Below are 20,063 nucleotides of genomic sequence, written 5' to 3'. Positions count from 1 at the left end.
GATTGATTGGCTCCATACTGCTATTGTTGAAGGATGTGCCTTTCGGTTGATGTGAAGCTTATTCGTGTTCTGAAATGATATGTGAGTTACTATTCTATGCTACGAGGAGTTGTGATTCGTGGTTATATGCACATATGGTGCGGTTCTATTGTGGCCTTATAGCAGAATTTGAGCTAGAATAGTATTGGATATTGCTTGGTTGATGACGTATTGGTTATGTTCTTTCGGGTTTTATATGGCATGGTGTCGTTTGCTTCTCTGTAGTTATGGTAATGCACTTTGGGTACTTGATGTCGAATTGCGCATGGTTATTGATTTTAGCAGGGTGGCTTGAGGTGTTTCATATGGACCAGTATTTGGATAGGGTCGCGTATTGCAGCAGAGTTATGTGGAAATATGATCCCTCGTGTAAGATTCGTGTGTTATGGTTCTGTGGTGTGTGATGGGTTCTTACCATTGCGTCGGGGTGGTACTCGTCGAGCTTGCAAAACGGTTCTCCTGTTTGGGTCATTGTTACGATTAGGTACATTTGGAATGTTGCTATCTGGTGCACGGATTGTACGGATTATGGCTTTAGATTGTATTGATGTGTCATGTCATTAGAGTGGTTGTGTTGGATGAGACGAGGTCATTGGGCCTAGAATGGATGCTATCAGATTTGATTGTGGTATAATTGGGAGGATAATATCGGAAGTCGACTTTAAAATTGGCTATAGTTCTTGTAGAAGGAACGGGAGCTCCATGACCTGTTGGTCTAATGAATGGTTATGAATTCGGTATGTTTCTTTCATCATCGGCAGTGTACGAAGGTTTTAGAACGAGGTTTTGTCTGATATGATGTTTATTACCAGCACTGGGTTGATTTGAATCGATACTGTAATTTGAAATCATTTCTTCGAGCATTCGAGCTATGCGATATTTGAATTTGAGTATTTGAGTTATGGGTACGGCTTTTGGTACAGCTTGTTCAAACTTATTCGGTATGTAGATGCGAACTTCTGATCTTATAAGAAATTTCGGATGTCGAAAATTTGATTCGAAGGCTTGTGGGCTAGGTTGAATAGAGGAATTTCAGTTATGCTGTGCTATCAGACCTGTATGGGATAGGGTGACGTGGGATCACCCCGGGTATGTTCATGGGAAAGTTACACAACCATTTCTTGGCTTTTGGAACAACTCTCGGCACGTTCGAGGACGAACGTATATTTAAGTGGGGGAGGATGTAACGACCCGACCGGTCGTTTCGGGAGTTATAGCCCCGTTTTCCCATTTCTGTTTCCTTTATGCTCTTAAGGTATATTATGATATACCGGGTTAGTTAGTTCGGGCCCGGAGTGGTTTCGGAGTGGAATGAGACACTTAGTCTCTTATTTAGAACCTTAAGTTGGAAAAGTCAATCGGATGTTGACCTATATATAAACGATCTCGGATTTGAATTCTGATAGTTCCGTTAGCTCTGTTAGGTGATTTTGGACTTAGGAGTGTGTCCGAAATGTGATTTGAAGGTCCGTGGTAGAATTAGGCTTGAATTAGCGAAATTGGAAATTTGGCGATTTCGATCGGCAGTGAAAAATTTGATATCGGGGTCGGAATGGAATTCCGAAAGTTGGAGTAGGTTCGCAGTGTCATTTGTGATGTGTGTGCAAAATTTGAGGTCATTCGGACGTGGTTTGTTTGGTTTCGGTATCGGTTGCCGAATTTAGAAATTTAGAAGTTCTTAGGCTTGAATCCAAGAGTAATTTGATGATCTGATGTTGTTTTGAGTGATTCGAAGGTTCGACTAAGATGGTATGTTGATATATGACTTGTTGGTATTTTTGGTTGAGGTCTCGAGGGCCTCGGGGTGATTCCGAGTGGTTAACGGATTTGTCGAAGTTGAAATTTGCAGCTGGAGCTGCTGCTTCTGCTATTTCTGCACCTACGAAAGAAAGATTCGCAGGTGCGAGGCCGTTGGTGCGCGTGGGGAGTGCACAGGTGCGGGCAACGCTGGGCTAGGCAGGATGCGCAGGTGCGAGTTGGAGGTCGCATCTGCGAGCCCGCAGGTGCGAAACCTGGGTCGCAGATGAGGAAAAGGGAAATGCTGGACAGGCTTCGCAGAAGCGGAGGAAATACGCAGGTGCGCCTTCGCATGTGCGACGGGTTTTCCGCATATGCGGAGTTTGGGAGCGTAAGTGAGTTGCGCAGGTACGGCTCCTTGGACCACAAGTGTGGTCGCGCGGGTGCGAGTAAATGGCCGCAGGTGCGAAAAACCTGGGCAAAAACCATAAATAGAACCCTTCGCGAATTTGGTTCATTTGCACCATTTTTAAGTCGGTTTGTGGTGCTTTTGGAGTGAGTTTTGAAGGGTGATTCAAGGGCTATCGGTGAGGTAAGTTTCTTGAGCCCTAATACTTGTATATATGGTGATTTTCCGTTGTTTAGTCATTGTAATTAGTGAAAATGAGGGGTTAGGGTTTGGGATTTTTGGAGAAGTAATTTAAGGATTTAAAGGACAAAACGATGTCGGATTTTGATGAATTTGGTATGGTTAGACTCGTGAGTGAATGAGCTTTCTAGTTTTGTGAATTTTGTCGGATTTCGAGACGTGGGCCCGGGGGCCGGGTTTGAGCCAATTTTGGGTTTTGGTCTAATTTTGTAACTTTTCTTGTGGAATTCATCCCATTAGCGCGTATTGATGGTATTGTACTTATTGTGAATAGATTCGGAGCATTTGGAGGCCGAGTCCAGAGGCAAGAGCATTGCGGGGTAGAGATTTGACCGGTTCGAGATAAGTAACGATTGTAAATCTAGTCCTGAGGGTATGAAACCCCGAATTTTATGTCATTCTACTATTTTTAGTGACGCACATGCTAGGTGATGGGCGTGTGGGTGTGCACTGTTGGGGATTGTGACTTGGTCCATCCCGTAGCATCTATAAAGTTGCATACTTTGTTGAAACTATATGATACTTATATGTTTTAGAAAGAGTTTCTGTAAATTGGGCTGAATGCCATGTTTGGGCCTTGCGCCAGTGCTGGTTGGACCCTTAGGGGCTTTTTCTTACTATACTCTCATTGTTTTTGATTGAAAATCTATACTCAGTCATGTTTATACTTGTTTACCGCATAACTCAGTTTTATGACTCTATTTTGATGGATATAAATATTTTGGGCTGAATGCCCTATTTTACTGAAATGCCCGAGTGGCTTGAGAGGTTTATGACTGAGTGAGGCCGAGAGCCTGATTTGTGAGGATATTTATGGGATAGGGCTGCACGCCGCAGCATGTTTGATATCGGCCGAGGGCCTGAATGTGAGGATGAGTGTGGATCGGGGCTACCCGCCTGCAGCATAGTTTATTATTATAGCACGTGAGTTGTCCGTGCAGCACGTGAGTTGTCCGTGCAGATTAGAGCGCTTGGGCTGAAGGAGCCCCTCTAGAGTCTGTACACACCCCAGTGAGTGCAAGTACCTACTGAGTGCGAGTGCCGAGTGTTGAGTGATTGTGAGGTATGCCCGAGTGGCACGAGTGACTGTGAGGTTTGCCCGAGGGGATGTATATGAGTGATGTTTTGCCCGAGGGGCTGTTTATAATTTCATCATTTTTGCTCACCTTTGCATTTTTTCTCTGTTTGAAAACTGTTGAAAAATATCTTTAAATGATTTATACTGGAACTGGGTTTAAACGAGATGTTTTGATTCAAATCCTGATTTTAAAAGCATGTGGTATTTTACTGAGATTTCCTGATATGAACGTTATATGCTTTATTGCTCGTCACTACTGCTCAGTCTTTATTTATTGTTGTTACTTACTGAGTTGGCGTACTCACGTTACTCCCTGCACCTTGTGTGCAGATCCAGGTGTAGCTGGACACGGTAGCGGTTGTTGATTGTTCTGATTGCAGATTTTTTCGGGGATAGCAAGGTAGCTGCTTGGCGACCGCAGCCCCTGCTCTTCTCCCTCTTATCTTCCTCTAGTTGTATTTAGCTATTTTCCAGGCTGAGTTAGCCTTGATATTGTTAGACAGATTGTAGTAGATGCTCATGACTAGTGATACCCCGATGTCGGGCTTTTTCTTCCGCACTTTTATTTTGATTGAAACTCCTTTACAAAGGTTTTTATGTTAAATAATATTGAAATTACCTTTGAAATGAAAATATCGGTTTGTTTTGGAAATGAGTCGGCTTGCCTAGTTCTACGATAGGCGCTATCACGACAGGGGTTAGTTTGAATCGTGACAGATATTGACACCAATTCATTTTAATTTACCATGGTCAAGTGATAAATTGAGGTAAATATACATATATGAATTAAGAAAGCTAAGTAATAAAGAGACTATAAAAGACACGTGTCATGTATTAAGTGGTTTGACCTAAACTGAAAGGGTAAATTATTACCCTAACTTTATGTGTAGAATGTGCATGGCGCTTGGACAATGCAAAAGTTGCAGAGATTAACTCCTTTTCAATTCTGCAATGCTTGTTCTTTTTCGTCAACTAAGTTGTTTTTTTTTTAATAATGACCAAATATTCTAGGAGGGGGAGGGGGAGGGATAGTTAACGTAAATTCTGATCCCAATTGCAGATTTTATGGGGAAAAGAAGAAAAATAAAAGGGATTTTTTTGGATTTTTCAAGAAGGAAAAAGCTGCTAGCTAGCCATTCATAACTTTAACATATTGCATGTTAATTTCATAACATGAATAATATTTAATAGAAACCGTTGAAGAAAAGAAGAATAAGAAAGGAAGTCTAACAGGATCTGTTGGTCTGTCGCGTCGGGCGGAGCTAGAACGTTAACTAGAGGTTCAGCCAAATTCAGTAATTTTAATTCAAACTTACATTTGTATTAAGAAATTCATTTAATATGTTTTAAAAAAAAATTAAATTCAGAATCCAGTTACTAATATATGATATCGTTATCCTAAAATTTAGAATCCATATTGTTCAAATCCCGACTCCGCCTCTTGTCATCAGTTGTCTGGAAAAAGAAATCTAGAACTTCCAGTATTATATTGAATTCATTACCACTTGAAATAATTTAATTAGGACTCAATTTGCAGCCACTAAAACCTGATGTCAGCCTTTTAAAAGAAAAGAAAAATAATACTGTTCACTAATAAATATATATACTCGTATGCAATTAAGAAACTACTTTATTTTGCCTATATGCCTGACAAACAAGTGAGTGCCAACAATTTATACCTTTTTTTCTTTTTAATCACCCAATCAAGATTAAGGTTTCCTCCAAAAGAATATGGACTGATTAATTAATTTATAATATTGGTATAATGGATGAATATTTTAGTCTATTTTGAGAATACTAGTTTGTGATGACAACCCTAAAGAGAAAGAGTACTGATTCGAATGAGAGCATCACAGCCAGATCTTGATTTGCTTTTTTAACGCATAAAATCGTTGGAAAAATACTCTAGTAAAGTGGCTGATCAAAAGGCCAGAAAAAGAAAGAAAACCAACAGATGAGGCACAATTCTCTAAGTGTCATAACTTTAAACAAACCATGTTATGTTTTGAGTCATTTAAATTGTACTAATATACTATCATTTAGCCTCGGATTTGAACCTCGGGTATAAAAGTTATCTTTATCAGAGAGCGCTTTACTTTCAATATGTGAATTTAGATTTAATGGGGGATCCAATGCGAACATCGGATGGAAAATGAAAAAATGATAACATATTATCGGTTCATATCATTTGTCTTTCAAAAAAATTTCATATGGTTATTAAAAAAGATATTTAATAGCCTTAATAATAAGAATATTTGTCTAAAATATGGCTTTTCTTCTCTCTCTCTCTCTCTCTCAAAAATGTCTTATTATTATTTTTCTAAACCGTCAATATTTTTAAATAAATTCAGTTTGCCAAAGCGACTAAACTTTGGATGGAAGGGTAATTTGTGTAAGGTGGAAGAATTAGGATTTGCCTTTATGATCCATGGGTCCAACGATAAATTGTTACTTATTTTGCATTTATTTTAATACTCAAAAGTGAACTTACTAAAAGATATGACTATATAATGAGAGTGTATATTTATAAGTGGTAGTAGCCATTAATTTGAAAAGGTTAAAATTAAATACTATGACGTCCACTTTGAAACAAAAAACAGTAGTTAAGTCGTTACTTAAAATTCATATTTTATACTGAATCAAGACGAGTGCCAAAAATACAAAATAAATAACCTCAAACATGTACATAAAAGTTGAGTCTCAAATAAAATTAGTAAAAATTATGAGAGATTTTTTTAAAACTTAGCCTCTAATGGAAAATTATTGCTATAAAACGACAAGACAAATAGTCAAGAATATGACTCAATTATACATTTAAAGTTGAATTAAGAAAAATCAGATGCTACTAATACACAATCACATTAACCTCGCATTTTACTTTATATAAGAGAAGAAAAAAAAAAAGGAAAAAAAGTATAAATGCGTGACAACTGCATTAATTAAGGGATCAAGATACCTTATTTGAAATGATATAAGAATAGTGCTCCACATTAGTAAATGTTTGAGACCGTTAATTAGTTTGCTCTAGTGATTCTTTGATATTAATTAGAATCTATCTTTGAATGAGATTCGTTATATACTTATTGTTTTTAGAGGTGGATTTAAAAATTTGAGTTTATGGATTATGGATTTTGAAAAAGGCAGTCGTAGCGAGAGGGCGGAACTAGGATTTATAGTTTATGAGTTCTGAATTGTCATAGAGCCTATAGCTCTTTTAGTTAGTGGGTCCGCAATTAAATAGATTTTCTAATACAAATACAAAATTTGAGCAAATTCAAAGTAACTGGATTCGTCCGAACCCGTAACTAATATCCTCCCTCCACCCCTATCTGTAGCTAGGGCGAAGCTACATAGTCCCTAAGGGTGGTCAATTGACCATCCTTCGTCGAAAAATTACATTGCATATATAGGTGAAATATTATATTTTAGAGGTATATAACATATATTGAACACTCTTTATCGGAGAATATTTTTTTACTTCTTTCAAGTTTGTATATTTTTTTAATTCTTTCAAGTTTATACACTTTTAGCGAAATTTTTGGTTTCGCCATTGGTCTGTAGCTAGAACTCTAGCTCCGCCCTCTAACTTTTCCATAACTTACATAATGCTTACCGAAAGCCGAATATATGTATATATTATTTGATTTGTTCATCAACTTGCTGATACAATCAATATCTAACGTTAGTTTGGGAAAAATTCTCTTGGAAAACCACACGACCGTTACAAGTTGGCATGGCCCAAAGACCAAAAATGGTAGGGGCTAGTGGGGGAGGGGGTTACTTTTGGACATAGGGTATTTTGCATGGTTGACTTATTATTAGGAAACTAGAAAGTAGATTGTGATATGTGAGTAGGGTGGATTCAATTTGGAGTTTACGTGAACCCAGTAACTTTTGTCCAAACAATGTAAATGCGTTCGAAAAATTTACTAAATATTTATAAATATTTAAATGTGAACTCAGTTACTATTGAAAATTTACTTGAGATCGTTACAGGAACCCACAAACATTAAATTCTGAATCTGCGAGTGAACTCATCCTCTACAATATGGACTATCTAATGAGGGACCTGGACAATGGCGTATATAAAATTTTGTACAAGTGATGTAGTTTATTAGTGCAACTAAATTTGTATGTAGGTTTGGGTTTGAGTTGTAGCATGCTAGTACAGCTTTATTTTTGAATGATCAGGCATATAATACATTAGCTCTTATTGCTGGTTAGGCCGGATCGATGGCTCTATATGAATTAGGATTTTTTGATAATTCTGATCCTGTTTTTAATCCAATATGGAGACAGGGTATGTTCGGTATAAACTTCATTAATATTAATCCGGACTTAACTTGTTCCCCAACCACATGACTCCCTAAGTGTATAAAAGTTAAACTGTATATAGGGGCAGAGGAAAAGTGGAAGTTATGGGTTCGGCCGAACTCAGTAGTTTTGGTCTAAATTATGTATTTGTCTTAAGAGATTCATAGAATATGTAAAAATTACTAATTTAGAACCAGTAACTTAAAATATTTAACATACTGAACCCATAAACTTCAAATCTTGGCTCCGTCTCTTACCGTAAATATACTCCATTCTCCATGCACAAGAATTGTAAAATATTAAGGGACTAAGAGGTAGTTTGTAAGAAAAGGAAGCCCCATTTGTGTAAAGAACTTCCTTTCCCCGGCAACCAGCCAACCACCTTTGAAAAAAACTCAATCAAAGAATGTTTCAGTATTAGTTCTCTGAAAACTTCACTAACACAATCCTTTCCATTTTCTTCTTCCCCTTTCCATCACAATCCTTCTCAGCAGATTCCTCTTTTTCCTCAAGCCAAGAATCTTTCTCCTTCACAAGATTCTTTCTCATAAAAAACTTGGCTTTTATTAATGATGCCATTGTTCCATTTCTCTTCTCTTCACATCCCTCTCTTTCTTTCCCACTTTGTCCTTTTCATTTTTAGCACACCCTTTGAGAAATCTTGGAAAAATTCTGATAAAATCTTCTTCTTCTTCTTCTTCTTCTTCTATACATAAAATTTCATCACCCCTTCTTTTTGATATGTCTTCTTCAAGTGTTAACCATATATCTCAGCCTTGCATATATGGTAATGTTTTAAAGACTGGATTTTTTTGCTATTGAAATACTACCCTTTTGAGTATTTAGCTTGAAGTTTGGTTTAGTTATGTAAAAAAGTTGGCTTTTTATGGTTGATATTTTTGCGTACCCTTCTCCTTCTTGATATGTCTTCTGTCAACCATATATCTCAGCCTTTCATATTTGGTAATGTTTTAAAGACTTCAAACACTAAGCTTGTTTACAGTTGAAATTGTAGCCTTTTTAATGAAGCTTGGTTTAGTCATTACATATATGGCAATGTTTTAATGACTTCAAAGATTGATTTTTTGGCAATTGAAATAGTACCCTTTTGAGTATTTTTAATGAAGCTTGGTTTACTCATTGCATATATGGTAATGATTTAATGTATTCAAAGGCTTCTTTTTTTTTTTATAATTTTTTTTTTGCAGTTTAAATTGTACCCTTTTTGGGTATTTCTCATGAAGATTGGTTTATGTTGGGAATAAACCCCTTACCAAAATAATATTCACGGTAATAAAGCGGAATAATAATGTAGCACCGAGATACGGTAATTAACAAGAATAAAAGAGTAACAATGACACCAAAATTTTTACGTGGAAAACCCTTCTGAATAAGGGAAAAAAACCACGACCCCGAGAGGAGCAACTGATATCACTATAGTAAGGAATTTTACAACTTTGTAGGTCGGAGGTAAATACTCCAAAGACCACTACAACACTCAAAAGAAATAACCCTCTTTTGATATTCCCACCTCACTACAATATCGCTCACTCTCTATTTTCCTCACAGACTATTTTCTTATACCTTGTCTGTGAAACCTTACTCTTTCTTTCTCTCTTTGTTGGTGTGTAGAAATGAGAGTTGAAGCTCTCCTTTTATAGCCAAAGCTTCACCCTCTAAAGCCTACAATATTTGACAATTTACACACACTTTTCACAATTCAACAAAGTTGGCTACCAAACCAAAGAAATTCAACAAGGTTGGCTACCAAACCAAACTAATTCAACAAGGTTGGCTACCAACCAAACCAAGTCAACAAGGTTGGCTACCAAACCAAAGAAAACTCTTATTAGGCACATGCCTAATACTTCTTCAATGAGATGGACATCATCAATCTCCCCTCCAGTCTCATTCATCTAGAGGAGGTAGCACTGTCTTCTAGTTTGAGTGCATGCCGACAAGTTCTTTGCATAGCTCGAACTTGTTCCTTGGTACCACCTTGGTCAGCATATCTGCGGGATTCTCACTTGTAGAAATCTTCAAGACTTTTAGAGATTCATCATCTACCATTTCTCGAATCCAATGATATCTCACATCAATGTGTTTGGTCCTTGCATGGTACATAGAGTTCTTGCTAAGGTTTATTGCACTTTGACTGTCACAATAGACGACATACTCCTTCTGATGCAATCCAAGCTCTTGAAGGAATCGCTTGAGCCATATCATCTCCTTGCCAGTTTCTGTAGCGGCAATGTACTCTGCTTCAGTTGTTGAAAGTGCAACGCACTTCTGCAACTTAGACTGCCATGATATAGCTCCCCCTGAAAATGTAAATAAATATCCAGTAGTAGATTTTCTGTTGTCAATGTCACCTGCCATATCAGCATCTGTATAGCCCTTCAAGATTGGATCAGATCCTCCAAAGCACAAACAATCTCCCGTGGTACCTCTCAGGTACCTGAGTATCCACTTGACTGCTTCCCAATGTTCCTTTCCAGGATTTTCAAGAAACCTGCTGACAACACCAACTGCGTGAGCAATATCAGGTCTAGTACATACCATTGCATACATCAAGCTTCCGACTGCTGAAGCATAAGGAACTTTAGCCATGTTCCCTTTCTCCTCCACTGTTGTAGGACACATCTTCTTACTCAACTTTAGATGACCAGCAAGAGGTGTGCTGACTGGCTTAGCATTCTTCATGTTGAAGCGTTCTAGTACACGTTCAATGTACTTCTCCTGAGATAGCCACAACTTTCTACTTGTTCTCTCTCGAACTATCTTCATCCCTAGAATTTGTTGTGCTGGGCCCAAGTCCTTCATATCAAATGACTTGGACAGATCTCCTTTCAACTTTGCTATCAACCCCTTGTCTTTTCCTACAATTAACATGTCATCCACATACAACAACAATATAATAAAGTTATTCTCAGAAAATCTTTTGAAGTATACACATGGATCAGAATAGGTCTTTAGGTATGTTTGACTTTTCATGAATGAATCAAACTTCATGTACCACTGCCTTGGTGCCTGCTTCAATCCATAAAGACTCTTATTCAATTTGCACACCATGTGTTTCTTTCCAGCTACTTCAAATCCTTCTGGTTGCTCCATATAAATCTCCTCTTCCAAATCTCCATGAAGAAATGCAGTTTTCACATCCAACTGCTCCACTTCAAGATCTAGGCTAGCTGCTAAGCTTAAAATTGTTCGAATAGAAGTCATTTTAACAACGGGGGAGAAAATTTCGTCAAAATCAATACCTTTCTTCTGTTCGAAGCCTTTAACCACCAATCGAGCTTTGTATCTGACCAGCTTGCCATCTCCATCTTTCTTGAGTTTAAAGACCCATTTGCATTTGAGTGGTCTTTTACCCTTTGGAAGTTCAACCAGCTTGTATGTGCCATTTTTCTGTAGAGATTCCATCTCTTCTTGCATAGCTTTCATCCACTGGTTCTTTTCTGGATGGGACAACACCTCCTTAAGACTTTCTGGCTCCCCCTCATCACTGATGAGGACATACTCTGTGGAAGGGTACCTGCGTGACTCTACCCTTGGCCTCTCTGATCTCCTTACAGGTTGAGGTTGTTCTTCTCCCTGAGTGGGGTGCTCCACTTCCTCGACACCTTCATCAAGTTGCTCCCCCTGCTCAATAACCTCACCAGGTTGCTCCCCCTGCTCGGCAACCTCGTCGGTCGTACTTTCTGCACTTGTGGGATTGTTAGAAGTAGAAGGAATAGTAACAAAGTTAGGAATTATACCATTCTTCGCCTTTTCTGACATATCAGCAGCAGTTCCAACTTCACTTTCTCGGAAGACTACATCTCTGCTTCTGATGACCTTCTTCTTTACAGGATCCCACAGTCTGTACCCGAACTCTTCATCTCCATATCCGATAAATATGCAGGGAACAGATTTATCATTCAGCTTTGTTCTCTGCTCTTTTGGTACATGTGCAAAAGCTCTGCAACCGAACACCTTCAGATGCGAGTAGGACACTTCCTTGTTGGTCCAGACTCTCTCTGGGATTTCAAACGCCAACGGAACTGATGGACTCCTATTGATCAGGTAACAGGCTGTCTGAACTGCTTCACCCCAGAATGACTTAGGCAGTTTAGCCATTCTGAGCATGCTTCTCACCTTCTCCACAATGGTGCGGTTCATCCTCTCGGCTACGCCATTGTGCTGTGGGGTTCCAGGAACTGTCTTTTCATGTCTGATCCCATGACTTGAACAATACTCTTCAAATTCCCTTGAAGTGTACTCACCTCCATTGTCACTTCGGAGACGCTTTAGCTTTCGACCCGTCTCCCTTTCTACTAGAGCATGAAACTTCTGGAAAACTTGAAACACCTGATCTTTGGTTTTCAAAATATAAACCCATAATTTTCGTGAAACATCATCAATAAAAGTAACAAAATATTTGTTACCGCCCATTGATTCAATTTCCATTGGGCCGCAAACATCAGAATATACTAAATCAAGTATATTCAATTTTCTTTCAGACGATGTCTGAAATGAGACTCTATGCTGCTTACCAAATAAACAGTAGTCACAAGGTTTTACCGTTGTACCTTTGGCATAAGAAATGAGTGATTTCTTGGCAAGAATTTGCAATCCCTTCTCGCTCATATGACCCATTCTTTTGTGCCACAAATCTACAGAAATCTCATCTTGTGCCGCGTTCAATTCACCTTGGCATATTTCTGCATTTGTCCTGTACAACGTGCCACGAGCAACTCCCTTTGCAATCACCAATGATCCCTTAGTGAGTCTCCACTTTTGATTTGCAAAATAGCTCTCGTATCCATCTCGGTCTAAAGCAATTCCCGAGATCAAGTTCATCCGTAAATCAGGTACATGCCGCACATCCTTTAGAACCAATGTGCATCCGACATTTGTCTTGATACAAATGTCACCAATCCCCGCAATCTTTGAGTAACTTGTGTTACCCATTTTCACTGTGCCGAAATCACCTGCTACATATCTGCAAAAAAGATCTCTTACTGGTGTGGCATGGTGAGATGCCGCTGTGTCAACCACCCATTCCGACTCTGAACCTGACAGGTGCATGCATTCCTCTTCCTCATTTATAAAGAGGACAACATTATCATTATTTTGCACCATGGCGGCTGTGTTGTCGTCATTCTTCTGGCCACTGGTTTCACCTTTGCCCTTCCTTGGATTTGGGCAATCTCTTTTGAAGTGACCTGGTTGATTACAGTTGTAGCAATTTCTGACTCTTGATTTGGATCGGTTCTTTGACTTCCCACGAGCTCCGGATCTACCATAGTTGTTCGAACTCCTTTGATAAATCCTGCCTCTACCTTCTGTGATGAGAGCCTGTCCTTGATTTTCAGGCTTCTTTCTCATCTTCTCATTGAGTAGAAGAGCCGATGTGACATCTTTCAACTCAATAGTAGTCTTACCATGCAGGATAGTTGTTGCCAAATTATCGTACGAAGATGGCAACGAGTTCAATAGCAAGATGGCTTTATCTTCTTCCTCGATTTTCACTCCGAGGTTGGCAAGCTGTGTGATTAGTCCGTTAAACACATTTAAATGTGACAAAAAATTCGTACCTTCACTCATGTGTAGGGCGTATAACTGCTTCTTCAGGTACAATTTATTTGTCAGCGTTTTGGACATGTATAGGCTTTCCAACCTTGTCCAAATTCCTCGTGCAGTGTCTTCATCAATGATGTTATTTACCACATCATCTGATAAGTGCAACCTAATTGCACTAGCAGCTCTTTCATCCAAGTCAGCCCAATCCTCAGCTTTCATGGTATCAGGCTTTTTGGAATCAACATCTAGAACCTTGTGTAATCCTTGTTGGATGAGCAGATCTCTCATCCTTCTTTGCCATGTTGAGAAACCGTTATCTCCGTTGAATTTTGCTACCTCGTACTTTACTCCGGACATTTTTATTTTTTCACCAAGTATAGTACTACCGACAGTGAATAGTATTTCAGTGAACGAGCAGAACCCGTGCTCTGATACCAGTTGTTGGGAATAAACCCCTTACCAAAATAATATTCACGGTAATAAAGCGGAATAATAATGTAGCACCGAGATACGGTAATTAACAAGAATAAAAGAGTAACAATGACACCAAAATTTTTACGTGGAAAACCCTTCTGAATAAGGGAAAAAAACCACGACCCCGAGAGGAGCAACTGATATCACTATAGTAAGGAATTTTACAACTTTGTAGGTCGGAGGTAAATACTCCAAAGACCACTACAACACTCAAAAGAAATAACCCTCTTTTGATATTCCCACCTCACTACAATATCGCTCACTCTCTATTTTCCTCACAGACTATTTTCTTATACCTTGTCTGTGAAACCTTACTCTTTCTTTCTCTCTTTGTTGGTGTGTAGAAATGAGAGTTGAAGCTCTCCTTTTATAGCCAAAGCTTCACCCTCTAAAGCCTACAATATTTGACAATTTACACACACTTTTCACAATTCAACAAAGTTGGCTACCAAACCAAAGAAATTCAACAAGGTTGGCTACCAAACCAAACTAATTCAACAAGGTTGGCTACCAACCAAACCAAGTCAACAAGGTTGGCTACCAAACCAAAGAAAACTCTTATTAGGCACATGCCTAATACTTCTTCAATGAGATGGACATCATCAGTTTAGTTATGTAAAAAAGATGGTTTTTTTTGGTTGATATTTATGTGGGGTTTATTTTCCAATTGAAATAGTACCTTTTTGAGTATTTTTCATGAAGCTTGGTTTAGTTATGTAAAAAAGTTGGCTTTTTGGTTGACATTTTTTGTGGAGTTCAAGCATTTGTAATAATACCCTTTTGAGTATTTAGTATGAAGCTTAGCTTAGTTATATAAAAAAAAGTTGGTTTTTTGGTTGATATTTTTGTGGGGTTTATTATGCAATTGAAATAGTACCCTTTTGGGTATTTTCATGAAGCTTAGTTTAGTTATATGTAAAAACAATGTGGCTCATTTGGTTCATATTTTTGAATATCCTTTGAGAATTTGGCATGAAGTTTGGTTTAGTTATGTAAAAAAGTTTTTTTATTATTTTTTTTTAAGCAGGTGATTTTGTTTCTTCAACTGCTGAGAGAAAGTCAAGATTTATGAAATGGCTGAGTAAACTTTTCAAGGGTGGAGGGTCAGGTAATAGGGGAATGCCAGGTGGACACCAACCACAGTTTCTTGGAGAGGAAAATAAGGTTTGGCGTGCTCCAGCAAGATCAATGGTGATTTTTTACTCTTCTTTTTTTGACACCATTTTTTACTTAAATGTTTATGATAGACCTTATAATGTCTCTTTGTGATATCTGTAATATCAGGATATATTATTGATCTTGTAGGAAGCTTAATAAAAGGGAAGGGAAGCCTTGGGTAACGGTAAAGTTGTCTCCGTGTACCTATATGTCACGGGTTCGAGCCGTGGAAGCAATAAGTAATGCTTGTACTAGGATAGATTGTCTATATCACACCCCTTAGGGTATGACCCTTCCCTGAACTCTGCGCGAATGCGAGATGTGCACCGAGCTGACCGTATTCTTTTTAGGGAAACTTAATAAAAGTGAAGAAGAGATTAAAGGGTGTATTTTTAGATGTGCCATCTGAATTCTGGTGCTTTAATTTGTTTCTATAATCATGATTCTGAGATGAAAATAATGACATAATTTTCTTAGAGGCTAAATTGTATTATAGGGAAAAGAATAAGCTCTTCATTAACCATGCTATTAAAAATGCTACTCTGTTTCTTTTTCAGGGGTATCAACCAAAGTCTCAACTACACTTTTCTGTTTCTCTTTCTTTCTTTCTTTCTTTCTTTCTTTTGGGGAGGGTGTTTGGCTTTAGTCTCCTAAAGAAGCTTGCTTTGTGCCCTTCTTAATAGGATTCTATATATTGTTAAAGATCTGAAAGAACTATTGCCAACTAGAATTTAAAGAAAAGACCTATTTTTTCAGCTGTACTACTTGTTCTAAGGACAGGAGTTTTGGTTGCCTTCAGAAGTTAGATGATTTGAATTCTTCCACTGATTACTCAAGTTAGACCATTGCTTTCAATTAGCTAAAAGGCAGTCCGGTGCACTAAGCTCCCGCTATGCGAGTTTGGGGAAGGGCCGGACCACAAGGGTCTATTGTAGGCAGTCTTATCCTGCATTTCTGCGAGAGGCTACCAGTTAAGGCTACCAATCATGCCTAGACTCCCCATTGTTTTCAATTAACTATCATCAAATAAATCATGACTACAAATTTCTCCTAAACTTAACCTTGTCATATTTCTTTCAATTGAATTCGGTATGTCCTTCAATTGTTTGTTTTCTCAAACATTTAAAATTTGATTAGGATGATCACTCTAGGACCGGTAAGGAGAAAGAGGAACTAGACCGTGCAGTTGCACTCTCTCTTGCAGAAGATTTGCAGAGACCAAAAGGTAATTATATTTTCATTCAGTTTTCCCAAGGGGAGCTTAGGGTTGACTGTTAAAGTTGCCTCCATGTGACAAGGAGGTCATGGATCCGTAGAAACAGCCTCTTGCAGAAATGCAGGGTAAGACTGCGTACAATAGACCCTTGTGGTCCAGCCCTTCCCCGGACCCCGCGCATAGCGGGAGCTTGGTGCACCGGGTGCCTTTCATTCAGTTTTCTCTTGCCTCTAGCATACCATTTTCAAAACTTTGATTTCATTATTTTGAGGTTAGAGGATAAAATGTTTATGTTTATCAGGATACAAATGGAGGACTGATCAAGATGAAGATCTAGCAAGATCACTTCAAGATAACCCTAATTCATCCTCATATCCTCCATATCTTCCTCCTTATGCTCCTTCATATGCTCCTTGGGAATATAATCCCAATAGTTATAGGTAACTGGTTTTTGTTTCCAAAATTGTTGACATATCATATTATGCATTGTCTCATCTGAAAATTAAGTAGTTCTATTATTTCACGACGTGATCTGTACATATATGGATTGTTTATGTGTGTGCGCACACACTTTTCTTGATGATGAAAACTATGCCGGATTGTTATTTCTAGAGTAAGAGATAACTTATGTACACATATAAATATTTGCAGAAAATGTAGTGGCTGCTATAGGGATATTGTCTCTGGAAATTATTTGGGATGCATGGGAACTTTCTTTCATCCAGAATGTTTTCTTTGTCGCGCTTGTGGTGTTCCGATTACTGAATATGAGGTACATTCTTGTCCTTGCTTTTTCTGGTCATTTTTCCAATACTCAACCCCTCTGCTAAATATGAAAACAAAAAGTAAAACCATGGAAAATGCAGTTTTTATACAAACTGATTAGTCTCGAGTATTTTGACATGTTAGCTCATTGGTTTCGTTGATTCAAGTTTTCGTTGTCAGGGAATAATACATATCATAAGACATGTTTCAAGGAAATGACTCATCCCAAATGTGAAGTTTGCCATCAATTTGTAAGGACATACTTCTTCTCTCTATGACTTTTTTTACTACCAATTTGTGAGCAGAGAAGGTATTGCAGATAACTAATGAAATTAAAATTTATTTGCAAACTAATGGGAAAAGGTGTATGTTTCTCACCTGGTTAGTCCCTCTGGTTATGACTGCCTACAATTCACATTGCAGATACCAACAAACGGAGCTGGCTTGATCGAGTACAGATGCCATCCATTTTGGTCTCAGAAATATTGCCCTTCACATGAGAACGATAACACCAAAAGGTGTTGTAGTTGTGAACGTCTAGAGGTACGGATGTATGCAGCTGAAATTAAAGATGTTGGATATTTACCTCTCATTCAACTCATATGCTTGTTGTTTATTTGCTTTTATCTTCTTGAAGTCGCGGAATGCAAGATATATGTCACTTGGAGATGGTCGAAGCTTATGCTTAGAGTGCATGGAATCTGCAATCATGGATACCGGGGACTGCCAACCACTTTACCATTCCATTAGAGATTATTATGAAGGCATGAATATGAAAATAGATCAGCAAGTTCCTATGCTACTTGTCGAAAGACAAGCCCTTAACGACGCCATTGAAGGGGAGAAGCATGTATGATGAATGATCTCTGCCTGTAGTTTTTCTGTCCTTTTGTCCGCAAAGATCACTAACTTGAAAACTCTTTTAGGGTATCCATCATATGCCTGAAACCCGAGGTCTATGCCTATCAGAAGAGCAGACAGTTACCAGTGTAAGATCTTCAGTTCACTTGAATAATTTTACATATTAGGCTCGCTTAAAACATGTGTTTACGATGTTCTGATGAAATGATACGTGTGATGACCCCAATTTTTTTAACAATTCAGATACTCAGGAGGCCAAGATTGGGTGGCCGTGGACTAGTAGGAATCAGAACACATCCTCAGAAACTAATTAGAAGATGTGAAGTTACAGCTATATTAGTAATATATGGCCTCCCAAGGTAACTCCTTTCTTCTCTTTGATTCCTGTAGTCGATCTGCATTCTTATATGAAAAGAAGTAGGATGTGCTTTGGCATGAAACTAAATTATTATCCATAGAATTTGAAGCAAAGACAAACTAAAGTTGATCTACATCTTAAAATGGATGGAACATATGTACTTTCTTTGCCTATTCCTGGATCTTTCTTGTGTCGAACTGTCGATAATACTGCATCATCAGTTAACAATTAAGATGCTTCATATAATGCTAAGGCAAATAGGCTTACCAAATCTTTGCTATATGCAGATTACTTACTGGTGCCATTCTTGCTCATGAACTGATGCATGCCTGGTTACGTCTTAAAGGTAAATTTTGATTCGTTCTTTCAACTTTGTCAGTCTGGAGCAGACTTCAATTTAAAGAGGCAGAAGACGACGACGACGACAACAACAACAACATACCTAGTGTAATTCCACATAGTGTGGTCTGGGGAGGGTAGTGTGTACGCAGATCTTACCCCTACCTTGTGAGGATAGAGAAGTTGTTTTCAATAGACCCTCGGCTCAGGAAAGCATAAGCACAACAATAACGAAAAGAAAAAGGGCAAGAACAATAGTAAGAAGCCATGAAACAACAGCATTAATAGCAACAAGATAATAAGATGACTGAAATGAAAGAAACAATAGGTAGCATAGAACTAAGAACCTAATACTAACAAAATACGAGAATACGTACTAATACTACTGATATGAACAAGGAAAACACTAGGCTATAGCTTGATGTTTCATCATCAGAACTTCTGTAATTTGCAGGATACCGTGGTCTCAGCCCTGAGGTAGAGGAAGGAATCTGCCAAGTGCTTTCACACATGTGGCTTGAATCAGAGGTAATGCCTGCATCAAGAAATATGCCATCTACTTCAACTTCTTCATCCTCATCTACATGGTCATCGTCTAAGAAAGGCGGAAAATCACAAGCTGAGAATAAGTTGGGTGAATTTTTCATGCACCAGATAGCACATGATGCTTCTCCAGCATATGGTGGAGGATTTAGAGCTGCTTATGCAGCTGTCAATAAGTATGGTTTGCGAAGCACGTTAGATCACATTCGCCTCACAGGAAGTTTTCCTTTATGAATCATCATCGTATGTTCGAAGATGATTTCCAGAGATCATTGAAAGTTTAACCATGAGGAAATGAGTTGATCATGTTAAAGCTGGTTTAGCTACCCCTATTTTTTCTGGGGTCTTACCAGGGTATACTGATAGAATACAACTTGAATTCTATTAATAAGATTTTACACATTTTGCAATTAAAATGAGATATAGAAATTCTGTCTTGTATTGGAAACTCTTGTATTTTAAAGGCAATAAAGATCAGATGCTTTGAATGATCCCATGAACATTCATTCCCTTACTTGATGACATTGTTAAACAAGTCTTTACTACTTTCTTTTCATCATCTATTCTGCAAATTATCCTCTTCAGATTTGTCAATGACAGAATGAGTGACCCCAACAGTTTTTCAATATTAAGTTCAGTAGAATAAGAAAAGTGAAATGATTTCTATTTTCATGGCAAATATATTTATTTCTTTTCTTTGGATTTGAAATCTATATACAAGGAATGTAAGGAATTACAACAGCAGCAATAATAGGAACCTCATAAGAATAGAGTACATACAATAAAGGCTCAAAACCATTCCTGCTATCAGAGTTCAAATACATTCCTACTTTACAAGTCTAGCTATAAGCTCCAAGAAGCGCAAAAGTAAACTTTTGGAGCAGGGGTTGGAGTAGAGATATGTAGGTAAAAATCTACTAAAATGTCAACAAATATTAGATTTGAACCCATAATTTTAAGGCAT

General features: G+C 38.1%; 1 protein-coding gene across 2 annotated transcripts; it reads left to right on the top strand.

Annotated features, from left to right (window-relative positions):
- Nucleotides 1–8,137: 8,137 nt before the first annotated feature.
- On the top strand, nucleotides 8,138–19,599 carry LOC107812764 (protein DA1-related 2). Of its 2 annotated transcripts, none has more exons than XM_016637932.2 (12): nucleotides 8,138–8,604; nucleotides 14,887–15,050; nucleotides 16,155–16,242; nucleotides 16,535–16,673; nucleotides 16,885–17,005; nucleotides 17,166–17,249; nucleotides 17,422–17,541; nucleotides 17,636–17,848; nucleotides 17,925–17,987; nucleotides 18,103–18,218; nucleotides 18,505–18,563; nucleotides 19,011–19,599. In XM_016637932.2, the coding sequence occupies exons 1-12, from the start codon at nucleotides 8,559–8,561 to the stop codon at nucleotides 19,331–19,333; spliced, it is 1,536 nt and encodes a 511-aa protein (XP_016493418.2). In that variant the 5' UTR covers nucleotides 8,138–8,558; the 3' UTR covers nucleotides 19,334–19,599. The 2 variants fall into 2 exon arrangements, with proteins under 2 accessions (XP_016493418.2, XP_016493419.2); XM_016637933.2 differs by lacking the exon at nucleotides 8,138–8,604 and adding an exon at nucleotides 15,165–15,987 and having other exon boundaries at nucleotides 14,915–15,050.
- The last annotated feature ends 464 nt before the right edge of the window (nucleotides 19,600–20,063 follow it).

The sequence above is a fragment of the Nicotiana tabacum genome, chromosome 13, assembly GCF_000715075.1.
Source record: "Nicotiana tabacum cultivar K326 chromosome 13, ASM71507v2, whole genome shotgun sequence".
Taxonomy (NCBI): Eukaryota; Viridiplantae; Streptophyta; class Magnoliopsida; order Solanales; family Solanaceae; genus Nicotiana; species Nicotiana tabacum.
The sequence above is the reverse complement of the archived record's forward strand: the minus strand, read 5'-3'. Positions and strand labels throughout refer to the sequence as shown.